The sequence below is a fragment of the Lolium perenne genome, chromosome 4 (assembly GCF_019359855.2).
Source record: "Lolium perenne isolate Kyuss_39 chromosome 4, Kyuss_2.0, whole genome shotgun sequence".
NCBI classification, from domain to species: Eukaryota; Viridiplantae; Streptophyta; class Magnoliopsida; order Poales; family Poaceae; genus Lolium; species Lolium perenne.
The window spans coordinates 98957759-98976968 of NC_067247.2; the positions used below are offsets into that span (position 1 = coordinate 98957759).

At 44.5% G+C, this 19210-nt stretch overlaps 1 protein-coding gene and 1 long non-coding RNA gene across 2 annotated transcripts; one reads left to right on the top strand and one right to left on the bottom strand.

Annotated features, from left to right (window-relative positions):
* Nucleotides 1–7876: 7876 nt before the first annotated feature.
* Nucleotides 7877–10572, bottom strand: LOC127293436 (protein NRT1/ PTR FAMILY 8.3). The gene is made up of 5 exons (XM_051323060.1): nucleotides 10374–10572; nucleotides 10068–10170; nucleotides 9765–9982; nucleotides 9168–9694; nucleotides 7877–8893 (listed from the first exon to the last, which is right to left on the bottom strand). Exons 1-5 carry the CDS (start codon nucleotides 10425–10427, stop codon nucleotides 8065–8067), a joined length of 1731 nt encoding a protein of 576 aa, XP_051179020.1. The 5' UTR covers nucleotides 10428–10572; the 3' UTR covers nucleotides 7877–8064.
* Nucleotides 8780–10295, top strand: LOC127293438 (uncharacterized). The gene is made up of 2 exons (XR_007845843.2): nucleotides 8780–8919; nucleotides 9208–10295. It is a non-coding gene; the product is annotated as an uncharacterized lncRNA (long non-coding RNA).
* Nucleotides 10573–19210: the final 8638 nt, after the last annotated feature.

A 19210-nucleotide genomic window follows, 5' to 3' on the forward strand; every position in this document is an offset into this window, starting at 1 on the left:
TGAGAAGACACATCAACGGGCGATTGGACGTCTGCGGACCCTGGCCGCTGTCGGCCAGCAGACGGCACCCTACTGGCTGCATGCTGCGCTGACACAGCATCGGGCAGCACCTGCCCAATAGCAGGCTGCTGACCCAGTGCATCAATCCCAACGCCCACCAATCCCGAAGCAGCTGCTCTGTGGAGCGAATCTGCATGAGAAACCGCGCATAATTTGTCATTTTGTGCAGAAAAATCAGTTTGAGAATTAGAGATGGAAACAAGGTCTATTTGATTCAATTTTTTTGCAGTATAGGGATTACCTGGAGAGGTGCAATTAACATTTATAGTCCCAAACTGAATATCCTCTAACAAATCACATTGTTCTTGCATACCTTCTACTCCATTCTGGGATGTCGAACCATCTTGAACAGTATCCTTAGTTGCCGCATCTGCATCCTTTTCTTTGTAATCCGTGTCCATGTCACGAGCATCTCCACTCTTCCCTTCACCAGGGTTACCACCATTATTCCCATCAGAACCATTATTTGCATCAACCATGTTAACCTCCTGAGACTGCTCTTCAATTTCCACCTCAAACCGTAATTTATAGAACCCTCTCCTGATGAACATGTCACTATCTACTGGGATAAGTCGATGATCAAGGCAACCAATCTTGGTTCTGAGCACTTTATTCTTACGAGTATAAGCCATATCCACATCCAGAGTTTTGCCAAATAAGGTACCAACTCCCCATAAGGTTAGATAGTCCGATCTAACATCCGATGGCAAACCCGACACACGAACCCACACCTCTGGAAGCATGTGCAGGGGCTCCTCCACTGAGGACCATGAATCAAAAGCCAAACAAGCCTCCTTGTTAGTGCAGATATAAGTGCCAAAATTCTTCAATCGCTGAACCTCTAACTTACTAGGGAGCTTAACTCTATAAATATTGTCCTTGAAATGAAAAACCTCCCAGTTAAACTTTTCAGAAGGAACAATTTTCTTGAGCTGTTCTATAATCTCTGGAATAGTCAAGGTATCACCTTCAACAGTTACTTTCGCCAATTTGGGATTTTCTGCATTAGCTTTCAACACACCACATGCGAGCTCAAAAAACATAAGACCCTCATTAGCATACCCATGAAGGATTGCAGTTGGTTTCGGAGCATTTAACAGGTGGCAAGCAGCAGTGACATGATGAATAGATTCACAAATGTCACAGAATGGAGCAGGACAATCATCAATATAATGCCCAGGCTTTTTACACCGAAAACATCCAGCTTTATCTTCCTTTTTCTTCTTAGTGGCTCCCTGACCCTCGTTCTCTTTGACAGTAGCATCCGTCTCAGTACCTTCTGTAATCACATGTGCCATCCCCAATTGTTGTGGCTCAGACGCCGGGGCCTCCACAACCGGAGCAGCAACAGCAACCGGCTCCGAAGCCTGCGCAACCACAGGAGCTTGAGCAACCGGTGCATCCTTGGTCTTTGTAGCTGCCGTAACAGCCGCGACCACAGCCTGGACAGTCTGTTGTAGGAGATCAGCATCAATGCCTCCGCGAAGAGAACCCTCCGCCTCCTGACCCCTATTCCGATTCACCATGGCACCACCCCGTCCTGTACTCCACCTTTGCTGATTTCCACCATACCTAGAATTGTCCCAATTTCCATTAGAACCTGCCCCCACCAAGCCACTTGATTCCCCCTGGACAAAATTGCGGCTACCTCCAAAACCACCATAACCATTACCCTGGTAGCCACGCCCGCCGCCGTAACCTGCATTACCACGACCAGTAGCATGACTGTATCTTCCTCTCGGAACAAACTCAGCGCGGTTGTTGCCATAGCCGCCACGACCGGCACCATAGCCAGCCCGTCCACTGCCATAGTCACCACGCCCCCCACCAGGGCCGTAGTCACCGCGGCCACTGCCAAAATCACCGCGGCCACCACCAAAGTCACCGCGACCACCATAGTTCCCGTGACCTCCTCCATATCCCCCTCGCCCGGGGTTGAAGCCACCACGCCCAGGGTTGAAACCGCCCCGACCGCCCTCTCCGCTCATGGCAACCTCGACTGTGCGTCGTCGGATCACCGGAGCCGCCGCCGCACACTTTTTCCAGGTTAGCCCTAGGAATTTTCGAAACGCAAACCCAGCAGTCGCGTTACCGACCTTGGCTACCCTGTGAAAGAGATCACCTTCCAATTGAACGAGAGCCGGAGGTGTCTGTCTATACCGATTTGGGCCAGAACGGCGCCCAGTTTTCTGTGTACAAGCCCACAACCGAGCTTGGCCCACAGACAACAGAATTGACTTCTCCATCAACCTCGGATCTCGGACCTTCCCGACGGACGCCGGCGACCAACGCCGCCGACGAACCAATGTCCAGCCTTCCATTGAATCGTCAACAAAAACAGACGGCTCAAGGACCGGCAAGTTCTTGTGACTAGCATGGTAAGATTTCATGTCCAACCGCGAAGAGGAAGAAGATCCCGTACCTTCGCCCGCAGAGAAGAAAAGAGCAGCACGAGCCGCCAATCGCTGACCATCCCGCCGTCGAAGCCTCTTCAACTGCCTCTGGTTCAGCTCGGAAGACTCTTCTACCAGATCTGGATTCCGCGACGGCGTTGTAGTGCGGCATAAGTAGGATGCCAAGCGCTCACCGGCACGACCAGACGAACTTCCATCTCCAGACCCCTCCTCCTCCTCATCTTCGCTTCCAACTTCTTCTTCAACGTCCGACTGCAGTGCCCAGAAACGGCTCCCGATGGGCCTCTCCGACGAGCAGACAGACTTCCCAAGCAGCGCCTCAGTTGCCGGTGACCCTGCCTCCGGCGTCCCGGATGTCGGCGAGCCTCGCAGCGGCACCACCGTCGCCGGCGTTGGGGTGACGAGATCGCCCCCCGCGTCGCCCGCCTGTCTCCTAACGGTCATCACTCGTTGGTTGTAATACTGAACCACTCCATGGTTGTGGCCATGCAGCCCTAAAGGAGATGTCGAATCGCGGTGGCCATCCATGGCTCATTGGTTGAAAAACAAATCGTGGTGGGCACCGTAGCTAAAGCCTGGAGGTCGAGGTTGTGCTTGAGGGGCCAGCGCCACCGCTCGAGGTCGCTGCGGTGGAAGAGATTTCCAACTGGCAATGCTGTGCTGCACGACCTGGTCTCCAACAGTACGGATTCTGCATCCAGGAGCTGCTGCTCCACCACGACCTGGCTTGGCGCCCGTCCTCCACTCGAAGGCCGCCTGGACGGCAACGGGCTGCCGTGGTGGGAACGCACCCTCAGCCCCGCAGGGCCACCGTCCCGATCAGGGCCTCCTCAATATATCCTTTATCCTTATCATCGCAGTCATGGAGAGAGCGGCGGACGCGGCGGCGAGGTCCCGGCCGCAGGGCCTCGACAACCGGTTCAACAGCGGCGGCAGACCCTGCTGTCATCCTTCGTCGGCGTGCTCGTCCGAGGTGTCGCCCGTGAACTTAGTCCAGGCGAACGCGCAGGGCGGTGCTCGCGGCCACAACGACTCCCTGGTCAGGAGGTTCTACTTGCTATTGCTAGACTGCAGCCGACGTACACTACAGCTCGTCACCGAAGCGAAGCCAGGACACCAGGATCCTGCGCTTCACTATCACTCCTTCCGGAAGCAGCAAAATACAGACCAACCACATATTTGAGAAGTGTTTGAGATACTCCTCGGGAAATTCAATTCGGCTCCTAGATGCATATGTTCCCTCCACCCAAAAAACATATTTCTAATTGTCAAAAAAATTTAGAAAAAAAATTCGCATGTACATCTTTACAATCTATGTGCGTTCGTGCAGTTTCGCGAAAAACCAATATTTTTTGTGGTCGATGTAAAAAAAGATAAAACAAGTCTCACAAAAGGCCTTACTTTTAACACTTTTTTTTTCTTTTTTACACAGCTCAAACTACAAGTTGAGTTTTCATGGAAAGACTTTGTGCCTACTTAGCATATCAAGATGTACACGTGAATTTTTTCGTTTCGAATTTTTTAAAATCTCAAAATGTATTAAAGTTGTAGTTCAAACTAAAGGGAGCATATACACCCAGGAGCCAAAACACTCTTCCTCATGCTACTTCTACTCTATAGTTGTTTGCATTATTCAAACTTAGTATGCATATTGACTTTTTTTTAGCTTCCCAATTTACATGGGAGCATCTTGGTTAGTTGACGAGGCATAATCTATGAGTACCGTTAATACATTTTCTCATTGCTAAATATTTTATTTATCATATAATTGTGCTCTTTTTCAGTGTACATAATACCAAAGCAGTGCATATATTATGTATAAATTATTACATAAGGTTGGCAATAACAATCATTACAAGTCTACCGTATAAGTCGGTGCAATGATAGCCTCACAATCTCATATTCTATGGAGTAATAACGTTACTTATCATACTCTATCGAATGTTTCAGTTTCCAACAAAAAATATATTAGGAGTAAATAATGTAATTTATAAATAGGACAAAATGTGATCATCGATGTCGATGATGGACCCGAGGAGCAGTGTCATCACGAATAATTTACCGGAGGTTCGAGATTTTGTTCGGAGCACCTCACATCGCACTAAATCACTACTATTATGCCCTTCCTATCATTCCACAATGCGAAGGAAAAAAAAAGAGTATCCGATGAAGGAAATCGTATCTGATCTCTCCCGATGCAACGCACGGGCAATTTTGCTATTATGTATAGTGTGCACTAGTGGAGACCTTCAGTTCTGGCTCGGTTGGCCAACCGGGACTATACAACCAGGACTAAAGGCGAAGCTTTTAGTCCCGGCCCTATTACCTGTCGAGATAAATGGCCCTTCACGTGGCTGTGATACATGGTTTGGGCTGGAGAACCTTTAGTCCCGGCTCGTAATCCCAACCGGGACTAACTATTATTTTTAATAATTATGTTTTTCATTTTTTTAATTTCTTTTTTCTTTTTTCTAATTGTTTGACTTGTTACTCTCTCACTTGGACCATTTTTAATACTAATTACACTTAATCTGTAGTCAAATTGTAGACTAGGTCATCACTAGGGATGACACCCGCAGGGTATGGGTACGGGTAGAGCCATCCCATAACCATACCCATCACCTTTATTCTTACCATCACCCGTACCCATACCCGTCAACGGGTACAAGTTTTTCCCATACCCGTTTAGGGTAAATGGGTACCCACGGGTAAAAATACTCGCGCTTACAACACATCAAATTGATTAAAAAAATATGACAAGAGGTGAAGCGATTCTAAATAGGGGTCTAATCCTCACTAACCTATCAACGATTGTGAGACCGGGAAGCATGAGGTTCAGCCTAGCAACATGAAGGCATGATTAGGGAAAAATTAAGTAGTTTAGAATATTGCAGTGGCCTACTTGTTAATTTTAGATGGGTACATGGGTACGCGGGTATGGGTTCTATGATCCCACACCCGTACCCACTCTACCCGATGGGTATGATATTTTCTCGTTTACAAACCCATGGATAATATTTTCTCCCAAACCCGTACTCCTATTGGGTTTTTACCCGACGGGTACGTGGGTGATGGGTACCCATTGCCATCCCTCTGGTCTCATCACTTCCGGGTCGGTCACCCACCCGCACACTACTTCACCCTCAGCACGCTTAATTTCTCGATTCTTTTGTGTTGTGCTCCCACAAATGTGATTGTACCTTGTTGTAAATACTACCATATCAATCGTACTAACTCTTATACCATTGTGTCACATTTCTATATTTTCTGAAACAAAAAACAATCTGTAAACAGCAATTGGACAAACAATATATGCTTAATTTATTATTAGAAAAATGTGAGAAATTTGAATATGAAATAATTATGTTTTCATTCATTTTTTATTATTATCAAATAATATATACATTATTCATATAATATGGCCAAATAATCAATATCTTTAAATCTGTAAACCGCAATTGGACAAATAAAATATGCTTTATTATGAGAAAAATGTGAGGAGTGGCCAAACAAAAGCAGAGGGGATATTAAAAAGCCCGGTTTGAACATAAAATGTCTAAATATACATCTAAATATTTTTTAGATATTAAAAAAATTAGATAAAGGATGCATCTAGAGCTAAGTGTATTTTGGCTTGAAAGATCACTTTGTGTTTCCCGTGAAACGAGCACACCCAGACCGGAGAGAGACATAGAAATCGAATCTGATGTGAATATGCTGTTCAGTATGGCCGCCGCAGCACCGTGCTGGAGCTCCCAATGCGATTCATAGATGGGAGTGGCTACGTGCAGAAGGCAGCAGCGCCATCGCACCTGCCCTGCTGCCCATCTCGCTTGCTGCTAGTCGCACACTCAGCACTTGATGATGGGGGGTGGCGCGAGGTGGACTCCTCGCTCCTCGGCTGCCGTCGTCACCTCGTGGAGGAGTACTCGTTGCGATGGCCTTCGCCGCAAGCCCGCAACCGCCACATGCCATTGTCGTGCACTGGTATCACCGCCGCCGCACTGCGGATGCCGAGGCAGCGGACCGCGTGCTGCTGGCATTTGCCCTTTCCATGGAACGCACGGAAGCTGTTCGGTGATTTGCCTAAGCACGGATTGGGGCTTGAGAGGACACAAGAAGTTTCATCTGAGGCTCAGGTAACCCGGATATCACTTTAAGCTCATAGATGTAGATGCACCAATTGTTTAAAAAACATATTTCAAAATATAAAAAATCTGAAAAAAAATCTAGGTGTACATCCGGACATTATGTCCACACACAACATTTCACGACAAAATGACATTTTCTGTGACTTGTGTAAAAAAGACAATTTTTGGTCCTGCAAAATAGCCTTTTACGAGATGTTGTTTTGTCTTTTCTGCATAGCCCATAAAAATTGTCCCTTTCTCACAAAATTTTGTGTGTAAACATAGCATACCAGGATGTACACCTAGAATTTTTTTCCAGAATTTGTTGACATTTTAAAAGAAATTTAAATACATTATTCATAATAGGTGCATTTGCACCTATGAGCCAAAACACCATGTCCCAGGTAACCGGAGTACTTGTACTGTGTAATATAAATGCTCGGCTGAATAATTCTGAAGCTGTGCTCTTTAAAAAAAATTCAGAAAGTAGTATTTAATGTGCGTGCATGCAATTTTTTTGCTACTACTAGATTGGGTTCTCAAATTACTCTGCTACTAGGCTGAAACTAGAATTGAACTATTGGGCATGGTAACGCTGGTAGTATATGTGGCCACCTGCAACCAGTCGGATTACATCGTTGTAGTGTTGGAGAAGTATTAAGCACAAGAGTGAAGTAGTGATGCAACTGACTGTATTCGATGATGAGCTCTGTAGAAATACTGCAACTTCTGCTGTGTCTGTCCCATAGTAGAGACCATGACAGAACCCTGGCATGCATTGTTTTACTCGGCACAAGAATCTCCCAATTGGATGACCTCCATTAGAAACACTTCTTGGAATGACCTCATCATTTTCTATTTTGCATCTAATAATATTTTCATGCTGTGATGGCAGCAGAAGTATTCTAGAGTAAAGGAGCGCCATCTCCATCTTAGTCCTCTGCCATGGAGTCTGGTTCCTCACCGACCATTTCTTCCCCCACAACCTCGCATATGAATCTTGGGCATTCCATCTTTCCTCTGCTTCTTTGTTCGCAACCTGATTAGCTCCTTTCATATTGGCATTGATTTGGATGCACGTAAACTGAGACTTGAGATCTTTCTTCATTTATGTTTTTTATTATTTTAGAAATTCCAGTTTTAAGTGGCCCTCAAAATCCTTTTACCTCTTCATTTTGTTTGGACTTCCGTTAGCTACTTGTACTGTTGTATGAGTTTGATGATGTAAGATATAGAGTATTTCGATTACCTTTAAGTACTAGTACATCATGATACAACTATCGATACCACAATATATTAAAATTCCAGCACTTTTATACATGGCACAGTATTATGTTTTGATCAACATATATGGCACAGTATTATGTATCTGTGCGCTGTCCACAAAAACTGCATAGAAACCACTTTTATTGTATGACGGGGAAGGGTTTAATCTCCTTTCCAGTCTCCACTATTTTAAGTCAAGAAGTTGTCTTCACTGTATACCGCATGGAGTAGTGCACAAATTGTGCCAGATTCAGTAAGCTAAGAGCAGCCATCATCCAGAAGAAATAGTCCAAATGCCCTTCGTTTAGGTTGTCTGGGATCCACCCAGGTGCCCCACCCCGCGTCGTGACCGCAGCGCCAACACCAAAAATGATCGTGTTAAAGTAAGATCCAGATGCAATTGCAAGCTGTGCAAATGCTGCGCAAAGGCTCTTCATGGTATACGGGGCCTGATCATAAAAGAACTCCATCATGCCTATTCCGGCGAAAACTCCAGCTGCACCAGTCAGTATGTATGATGGTCCTTGCCACAGAATGCTTATTGGCGCGGGCATATTCCTGCCTGACATGCCACTGGCTTGTGCGTTCGTTAGCCTCTTCATCTCTAGTATTGCTGAGTAGACCATGGTCAGCATGGAAAGTGCAAAGCCAATTCCGAGGCGCTGCGTTTGCGAGAAGCCCTTTTCCTTGCCAGTATAATGCCGAGCCAGTGGGACTAACACGGTTTCGTAGATGTACACCCAGATAAGGGCGCTGAGCACGCTAACAGTAGAGAGGGAGGCAGGCGGGATTGCAAACGGGCCTACACAGTTGTCCATGACCATCCCCTGCTCTATAAATGTTGATGTTGTCTGCCCGCCAACTGCATAGAAGATCATGAAAGATGCCCAGACGGGAAACATCCGTAGCAGAGTCTTCAGCTCCTCAACTTGGGTCACTGTGCAGAGACTCCATGAACACATCGGCAACATCTTGCTTGTCTTGTCTAATGGGGGCAGCACAATGGCAGCCTTGTCAAGGAATCTGAAGAATGCAATCACATAAAAGAAGTAAGTTGTCGCATTTTACTCATAGATGTATTTCTACATACGGTTCTTTAGCAAATTTCTGATCTTAATTGTACTTGGAAGATGTCACAGCTCACAAGAGAATTGTGTTTTATATCAAACATGTCGTAGGCTCGTAGCTCAATGCAAGTGATTATTCTCAAATGTCAAATTTAGACTATAAGCTTACTTGTATTATCAATTGTCAAATTTAGACTATAACTTTACTTGTATTCTGCAAATTGAAGTACCTGAACTGATTCGTATGCTGAATTTTTTGACTTGATTCAGCTGGTGATGACGAATTTGTCAGCTCATACAAAAGCGAGATATCATCGGGCAACTGCACGTGCCACTTCCTGACAGCCGCAACGACCACTTGACAGATACTTTTGAATGGGCTTGCTCCCAGTTTCCTAAACCTGTACACCCTCGAACCACCAACAAGTACTGCCAGGCCCAAGATCATGAGCACAGCTGGGATCGCAAAGCTGATTCCCCACCCTACGTTGTTTTGCAACCAAACAAGCACTGTGCCTGACAGAAGGGAGCCGAGACTGATTAAGAAGTAGTACCAGTTGAAGAAGGAGCCCTTCTTCTGTAGCTCCATCGGGTCCCCGCTATCGAACTGGTCAGCCCCAAAGGCTGAAGTGCAGGGTTTGATACCACCGCTCCCGAGAGCGACAAGGTAGAGTGCTAGGTAGACCACAACACGATGAACACCAGCACGGTAGTAAGATGTTGGGACTGATGCTGAAACTGTGAGTACGAGTATTCCCTGTCAACATGGAAGTGTTCAGAGTTGCAGGTACCTTACAAATCGGGTCGGTTAGCTGTGCTGTACTTACGATGGTGGAGACTGGGAGGGAGACAACCATTGTCCAGTATCTTCCCAGATATGTATCACCCAAGAAGGCTCCAATAAGCGGCGTGAGGAAGCACGCGCCGACCCAGGCTGAGACATTCTGTGCGGCGGTTACTTTGCTTTCGTGGAGCACTGTCGTGAGATAGGTCACCAAATTCGCCGCGATTGCGAAGAAGGCAACACATTCGCAGAACTCGACGCCTAGGATGCATTTGTTCTAGTGTTAGGAAGTAACAGAAGAAGAGGAAAATAGGAGCTGGTTGCATGAACTGCTATCTGTTTATACCTAAAATCATGTAGCACGCCCTCCAGTTGCCTGTGTTGCGCTTCAGAGCAGGCTGTCTGCTGATATCGATTGTTCCATCGCTGGTGTATTCTGAACCTACATCCTATAGGAGAGTACCGAAATATCCATTTTGGAATTTGTAAACTGTAAACCTCTCAGAAAAATAGGCAACAAATTGAGTATATGTGCTAACTGAAATTTATAAACTGACGATTCAGTTTGATGTTAGTTATGTCTACCCTCCCTTTGTCCCTATGATGTAGTCATGAAGAGAAGAAGAGAAGAGAAGAGAAAAGAATATAATACCTGACGATCGGGCTGGAGATGAAGCAGGGGGCTCTCCTCGTCTGCTGCTTCCATGGCTGGCGGTTGCCTAGAGGATGGAGGACTGGAGGAGGACTGCACGATGATTTAGGAAAGGTTCTCTGCGGCACAGAAATTCGCAGGCAAAGCTCCTAAAAGCTACTATAGTTGCAAGGGCCAACGGCCAGGACATCGCTCTCTCATTGTCACTCACTTCGCAAAGTGATTCACAAATTCTAATATGTGTGCATGATGCTTTCTAGTTTTCAAATCAAGAAGACACACACCTTTGCAAAGACAATCAACCATGTGCACTGCTACGAGACAGTTAATTATGTCGTAGGGACAGAGAAGATGCTTAAGACAAAGTTATGTGACGAAAGATTTGTAGGGTACAAAGATGCCTATGGTGTAGCTAGTGTACAGAAGACGCTCCACCTGCACCACAAGGAGCTCCTAGATTAATTAATTCATCTTCTGTCTTTATCAATATCTGAATTGATAAGGGATGGGAATATTACACCCCTGTGGGTGTCTCTCAAATAGAGTCGAACTGCTCGACTACGTCAAGTGATGAATTCAATGATTTAAAAAAAAAGATGGATGAAATTACATAAAGAATCTTTGTTTCAAATAAGTGAAGGAGATATGCCCTAGAGGCAATAATAAAGTGGTTATTATTTATATCTTTATGTTTATGATAAATGTTTATATATCATGCTATAATTGTATTAACCGAAACATTAGTACATGTGTGATATGTAGACAAATAAGAAGTCCCTAGTATGCCTCTTAAACTAGCTTGTTGATTAATGGATGATTAGTTTCATAATCATAAACATTGGATGTTATTAATAACAAGGTTATGTCATTGTATGAATGATGTAATGGACACACCCAATTAGGCGTAGCATAAGATCTCGTCATTAAGTTATTTGCTATAAGCTTTCGATACATAGTTACCTAGTCCTTATGACCATGAGATCATGTAAATCACTTATACCGGAAAGGTACTTTGATTACACCAAACACCACTGCGTAAATGGGTGGTTATAAAGGTGGGATTAAGTATCCGGAAAGTATGAGTTGAGGCATATGGATCAACAGTGGGATTTGTCCATCCCGATGACGGATAGATATACTCTGGGCCCTCTCGGTGGAATGTCGTCTAATGTCTTGCAAGCATATGAATGAGTTCATAAGAGACCACATACCACGGTACGAGTAAAGAGTACTTGTCAGGAGACGAGGTTGAACAAGGTATAGAGTGATACCGAATATCAAACCTCGCACAAGTAAAATATCGCGAGACAAAGGGAATTGGTATTGTATGTGAATGGTTCATTCGATCACTAAAGTCATCGTTGAATATGTGGGAGCCATTATGGATCTCCAGATCCCGCTATTGGTTATTGATCGGAGTGAGTACTCAACCATGTCCGCATAGTTCACGAACCGTAGGGTGACACACTTAAAGTTAGATATTGAAATGGTAGTACTTGAATATGGAATGGAGTTCGAATATTTGTTCGGAGTCCCGGATGAGATCCCGGACATCACGAGGAGTTCCGGAATGGTCCGGAGAATAAGATTCATATATAGGATGTCAGTTTATGTGAATTAAAATGTCGCAGAAGGTTCTATGGAAGGTTCTAGAAGGTTCTAGAAAAGTCCGGAAGAAACCACCAAGGAAGGTGGAGTCCACATGGGACTCCACCTCCATGGCCGGCCAACCCTAGTGGGGGAGGAGTCCAAAGTGGACTCCCCCTTTGGGGGCCGGCCACCCCCCCCCCCCCCCCATATGGGAGGTGGAACTCCCACCTTTGGTGGGAGTCCTAGCTTGGCTAGGTTTCCCCCTCTTATGGAAGGTTTTTGGTTCGGGTCTTATTCGAAGACTTGGACACCAAACTTGGGGATCCACCTATATAATGAGGGGCCAAGGGAGGGGGCCGGCCACCCCAAGACCACAAGCTGGCCGCCCCCCTTGAAGTGGCCGGCCACCCCCTCCCAAACCCTAGCCGCCCCCCTCTCCTCCATATCTCCCGCGTAGCTTAGCGAAGCTCCGCCGGACTTCTCCACCGCCACCGACACCACGCCGTCGTGCTGTCGGATTCAAGAGGAGCTACTACTTCCGCTGCCCGCTGGAACGGGAGGTGGACGTCGTCTTCATCAACAACCGAACGTGTGACCGAGTACGGAGGTGCTGCCCGTTCGTGGCGCCGGAACCGATCGTGATCAAGATCTTCTACGCGCTTTTGCAAGCGGCAAGTGATCGTCTACCGCAGCAACAAGAGCCTCCTCTTGTAGGCTTTGGAATCTCTTCAAGGGTGAGACTCGATACCCCCTCGTTGCTACCGTCTTCTAGATTGCATCTTGGCTTGGATTGCGTGTTCGCGGTAGGAAAATTTTTGTTTTCTATGCAACGTTATCCTACAGTGGTATCAGAGCCGTGTCTATGCATAGATGGTTGCACGAGTAGAACACAATGGTTTGTGGGCGTTGATGCTCTTGTTATCTTTAGTTTGAGTACTTTGCATCTTTGTGGCATAGTGGGATGAAGCGGCTCGGACTAACTTTACATGACCGCGTTCATGAGACTTGTTCCTCGTTCGACATGCAACTTGTATTGCATAAGAGGCTTTGCGGGTGTCTGTCTCTCCTACTATAGTGAAGATTCAATTTACTCTTCTATTGAAAACATTAGTATCAACGTTGTGGTTCATGTTCGTAGGTAGATTAGATCTCTCTCGAAAACCCTAAACCACGTAAAATATGCAAACCAAATTAGAGACGTCTAACTTGTTTTTGCAGGGTTTGGTGATGTGATATGGCCATAATGTGATGATGAATATGTATGAGATGATCATTATTGTATTGTGGCAACCGGCAGGAGCCTTATGGTTGTCTTTAAAATTCATGTTGAGTAGTATTTCAAAGTAGTTGTAATAGTTTCTACATGGAGGACAATCATGAAGACGTCGCCATTGACCTTGACGCTACGCCGACGATGATGGAGATCATGCCCGAAGATGATGGAGATCATGTCCGTGCTTTGGAGATGAAGATCAAATGCGCAAAGACAAAAGGGCCATATCATATCACATATGAACTGCATGTGATGTTAATCCTTTTATGCATCTTATTTTGCTTAGATCGCGACGGTAGCATTATAAGATGATCCCTCACTAAAATCTCAAGATAATAAAGTGTTCATCCTTAGTAGCACCGTTACCAAGTCTTATCGTTTCGAAGCATCTCGTGATGATCGGGTGTGATAGATTCAATAAGTACATACAACGGGTGCAAGACAGTTTTGCACATGCGGATACTAAGGTGGCCTTGACGAGCCTAGCATGTACAGACATGGTCTCGGAACACGTGATACCGAAAGGTAGAGCATGAATCATATGGTTGATATGATGAACACTTTGAGTGTTCGCCATTGAAATCACACCTTTTCTCGTGATGATCGGGTTTAGGTGCGGTGGATTTGGTTCGTGTGATCACTAAGACAATGCGAGGGATATTGTTTTGAGTGGGAGTTCACTTAGATTTTTAATTATGTTGAATTAAAATTTGAACTCAATTTGTCATAAACTTAGTCTAAACTATTGCAAATATATGTTGTAGAGATGGCGTCCCCAATCAATTTTAATCAGTTCCTAGAGAAAGAGAAACTTAAGAGCAACGGTAGCAACTTCACCGACTGGTTCCGTCATGTGAGGATCTTCCTCTCTGGCGGAAATCTGCAATTTGTGCTTGATGCACCGCTAGGTGACCCTCCTGCAGAAACTGAAACCGATGAAGTAAAAGCTGTTTACGCGACTCGGAAAACTCGGTACTCTCAAGTTCAGTGTGCCATCCTGTGCAGTCTGGAATCCGATCTTCAAAAACGTTTTGAGCACCATGATCCTCATGAGTTGATGAATGAGCTGAAAGCTATATTCGAGACTCATGCGGCCGTGGAATGCTATGAAGCATCGAAACATTTCTTCAGCTGCATGATGGAAGAAGGCAGCTCCGTTAGTGAGCACATGCTCGCCATGACCGGGCATGCGAAGAAACTCAGTGACTTGGGAATAGTGATTCCTAACAGACTGGGGATTAATCGTGTCCTTCAATCACTGCCACCAAGTTACAAGAACTTTGTGATGAACTACAATATGCAGAACATGAACAAGGAGTTACCTGAACTCTTTGGCATGCTAAAAGCTGCTGAGATTGAGATCAAGAAAGAGCACCAAGTGTTGATGGTCAACAAAACCACCAGTTTCAAGAAACAGGGCAAGTCTAAGGGAAAATTCAAGAAGGGTGGCAAGAAAGCTGCCACGCCTCCTATGAAACCTAAGAACGGCCCTAAGCCTGATGCTGAGTGCTATTACTGCAAGGAGAAGGGACACTGGAAGCATAATTGCTCCAAGTATCTGGCTGATCTGAAGAGTGGCCTTGTCAAGAAGAAGAAAGAAGGTATATCTGATATACATGTTATAGATGTTCATTTCACTGGTTCTCGTTCTAGTACCTGGGTATTTGATACTGGTTCGGTTGCTCATATTTGTAACTCGAACAGGAACTAAAGAATAAACGACAACCGCTGAAAGATGAAGTGACGATGCGCGTTGGAAACGGATCCAAGGTCAATGTGATCGCAATCGGCACACTTCCTCTACATCTACCTTCGGGATTAGTTTTAAGCCTAAATAATTGCTATTATGTACTGCGTTGAGCATGAACATTATATCTGGATCTTGTTTAATGCAAGACGGTTATTCATTCAAGTCTGAGAATAATGGTTGTTCTATTTTTATGAATAATATCTTTTATGGTCGAGCACCACAAAAGAATGGCTTATTTCTGTTAGATCTCGATAGTAGTGATACGCATATACATAACATTGATGCTAAGCGAATTAAATTGAATGATAATTCTACTTATATGTGGCAACTTGTCGTCTTGGTCATATTGGAGTGAAACGCATGAAGAAACTCCATACTGATGGATTACTTGAATCACTTGACTTTGAGTCCCGTGATAGATGCGACGCATGTCTAATGGGAAAAATGACAAAGACTCCATTTTACGGTATGATGGAGCGAACTGCGACTTATTGGAAATCATACATACCGATGTATGTGGACCAATGAGCGTAGCATCGCGCGGTGGTTATCGTTATGTTCTAACCTTCACAGATGATCTGAGTAGATATGGGTATATCTATTTCATGAAACATAAATCCGAAACTTTCGAGAAGTTTAAGGAATTTCAAAGTGAAGTAGAAAATCAACGTAACAAGAAGATTAAATTTCTACGATCTGATCGTGGAGGTGAATATCTGAGTTATGAGTTTGGCATGCATTTAAAGAAATGCGGAATACTTTCACAATTGACACCACCGGGAACACCTCAACGTAACGGTGTGTCCGAACGTCGTAATCAAACTCTCTTAGATATGGTTCGTAGTATGATGTCTCTTACTGATTTGCCGTTATCATTTTGGAGTTATGCATTAGAGACAGCCGCATTCACTTTAAATAGAGCACCATCAAAATCCGTAGAAACGACACCGTATGAATTATGGTTTAATAAGAAACCTAAGCTGTCGTTCCTGAAAGTTTGGGGTTGCGAAGCCTATGTAAAGAAGTTACAACCGGACAAGCTAGAACCCAAAGCGGAGAAATGCGTCTTCATAGGATACCCTAAGGAAACTATAGGGTACACTTTCTATCACAGATCCGAAGGCAAAATCTTTGTTGCTAAGAACGGAACCTTTCTTGAGAAAGAATTTCTCACTAAAGAAGTGACTGGAAGAAAAGTAGAACTCGATGAGATTGATGAATCTATACTCGTTGATCAGAGTAGCACAGTACCGGAAATTGTACCTGTACCGCCTACACCGGCAACAGAGGAAGCTAATGATAATGATCATGAAACTTCGAACGAGGAAACTACTGAACCTCGCAGATCGACAAGGGAACGTACCACTCCTGATTGGTATGATCCTTGTCTAAATGTCATGATTGTGGATAACAATGATGAGGACCCTGCGACGTATGAAGAAGCGATGATGAGCCCAGATTCCAACAAATGGCAAGAAGCCATGAAATCCGAAATGGGATCCATGTATGATAACAAAGTATGGACTTTGGTAGACTTACCTGATAGCCGAAAGGCTGTCGAGAATAAATGGATCTTCAAGAGAAAAAACAGATGCTGATGGTAATATTACTGTCTATAAAGCTCGACTTGTCGCAAAGGGTTTCCGACAAATTCAAGGAGTTGACTACGATGAGACTTTCTCACCTGTAGCGAAGCTAAAATCTGTGAGGATTTTGTTAGCAATAGCTGCATTTTTCGATTATGAGATTTGGCAGATGGATGTCAAAACGGCGTTCCTTAATGGAGACATTGAGGAAGAGTTGTATATGGTACAACCCAAAGGTTTTGTTGATCCTAAAAATGCTGACAAAGTATGCAAACTTCAGCGTTCAATCTATGGACTGAAGCAAGCATCAATAAGTTGGAACCGACGCTTTGATAAAGTGATCAGAGACTTCGGGTTTATACAGTGTCATGGAGAGGCCTGTACTTACAAGAAAGTGAGTGGGAGCTCTGTAGCATTCCTGATATTATATGTAGATGACATATTATTGATCGGGAATGATATAGAACTATTAAGCAGTGTTAAAGGTTATTTGAATAATAGTTTTTCAATGAAAGACCTTGGTGAAGCATCGTATATATTAGGCATCAAGATTTATAGAGATAGATCAAGACGCCTAATAGGGCTATCACAGAGTACATATCTGGATAAGATTCTAAAGAAGTTTAGAATGGACGAAAGTAAGAAAGGGTTCTTACCTATGTTACCAGGCAAGGTATTGAGTAAGACTCAAGGACCGGCTACGGCAGAAGAAAGAGAAAGGATGAGTAATATCCCCTATGCCTCGGCAGTAGGATCTATCATGTATGCCATGCTATGTACTAGACCGGATATAGCACATGTTGTTAGTTTGACTAGCAGATATCAAAGTGATCCAGGAATGGAACACTGGACAGCGGTCAAGAATATCCTGAAGTACTTGAAAAGAACTAAGGATATGTTTCTTTGTTATGGAGGTGACCAAGAGCTCGTTGTAAACGGTTACACCGATGCAAGTTGGAACACTGATCCTGATGACTCTAAGTCACAATCTGGGTACGTGTTTATATTGAATGGTGCTGCGATGGCTGGGCAAGCTCGAAGCAGTGCACGGTGGCGAAGTCTTCAACAGAATCAGAGTACATAGCGGCTTCAGAGGCTTCATCAGAAGCGGTATGGATGAAGAGGTTCATTGTAGAGCTCGGTGTGGTTCCTAGTGCATTGGACCCATTAATCATTTCCTGTGATAACATGGGTGCCATCGCCAATGCACAAGAGCCAAGGTCACACAAGAGGCTGAAGCATATCAAGCTGCGTTACCACTCGATTCGCGAGTACATCGAAGATGGAGAAGTAAAGATTTGCAAAGTACACACTAATCTGAATGTAGCAGATCCGTTGACTAAAGCTCTCCCTAGGGCAAAGCATGACCAACACCAGAATACCATGGGTGTTAGGTATATTACAATGTAATCTAGATTATTGACTCTAGTGCAAGTGGGAGACTGAAGGAGATATGCCCTAGAGGCAATAATAAAGTGGTTATTATTTATATCTTTATGTTTATGATAAATGTTTATATATCATGCTATAATTGTATTAACCGAAACATTAGTACATGTGTGATATGTAGACAAATAAGAAGTCCCTAGTATGCCTCTTAAACTAGCTTGTTGATTAATGGATGATTAGTTTCATAATCATGAACATTGGATGTTATTAATAACAAGGTTATGTCATTGTATGAATGATGTAATGGACACACCCAATTAAGCGTAGCATAAGATCTCGTCATTAAGTTATTTGCTATAAGCTTTCGATACATAGTTACCTAGTCCTTATGACCATGAGATCATGTAAATCACTTATACCGGAAAGGTACTTTGATTACACCAAACACCACTGCGTAAATGGGTGGTTATAAAGGTGGGATTAAGTATCCTGAAAGTATGAGTTGAGGCATATGGATCAACAGTGGGATTTGTCCATCCCGATGACGGATAGATATACTCTGGGCCCTCTCGGTGGAATGTCGTCTAATGTCTTGCAAGCATATGAATGAGTTCATAAGAGACCACATACCACGGTACGAGTAAAGAGTACTTGTCAGGAGACGAGGTTGAACAAGGTATAGAGTGATACCGAAGATCAAACCTCGGACAAGTAAAATATCGCGAGACAAAGGGAATTGGTATTGTATGTGAATGGTTCATTCGATCACTAAAGTCATCGTTGAATATGTGGGAGCCATTATGGATCTCCAGATCCCGCTATTGGTTATTGGTCGGAGTGAGTACTCAACCATGTCCGCATAGTTCACGAACCGTAGGGTGACACACTTAAAGTTAGATGTTGAAATGGTAGTACTTGAATATGGAATGGAGTTCGAATATTTGTTCGGAGTCCCGGATGAGATCCCGGACATCACGAGGAGTTCCGGAATGGTCCGGAGAATAAGATTCATATATAGGATGTCATTTTATGTGAATTAAAATGTCGCAGAAGGTTCTATGGAAGGTTCTAGAAGGTTCTAGAAAAGTCCGGAAGAAACCACCAAGGAAGGTGGAGTCCACATGGGACTCCACCTCCATGGCCGGCCAACCCTAGTGGGGGAGGAGTCCAAAGTGGACTCCCCCTTAGGGGGCCGGCCACCCCCCCATATGGGAGGTGGAACTCCCACCTTTGGTGGGAGTCCTAGCTT

Bases quoted from the DNA above. Each gene is read 5' to 3' on its own strand.
- LOC127293436 (XM_051323060.1), bottom strand. From the start codon at position 10,427: ATGGAAGCAGCAGACGAGGAGAGCCCCCTGCTTCATCTCCAGCCCGAT. The intron at 9,983-10,067 runs GTATAAACAGAT...AATGCATCCTAG, and splicing joins GGCGTGCTACATGATTTTAG to GCGTCGAGTTCTGCGAATGT. The intron at 8,894-9,167 runs GTACTTCAATTT...TGCATTCTTCAG, and splicing joins CAGCATACGAATCAGTTCAG to ATTCCTTGACAAGGCTGCCA.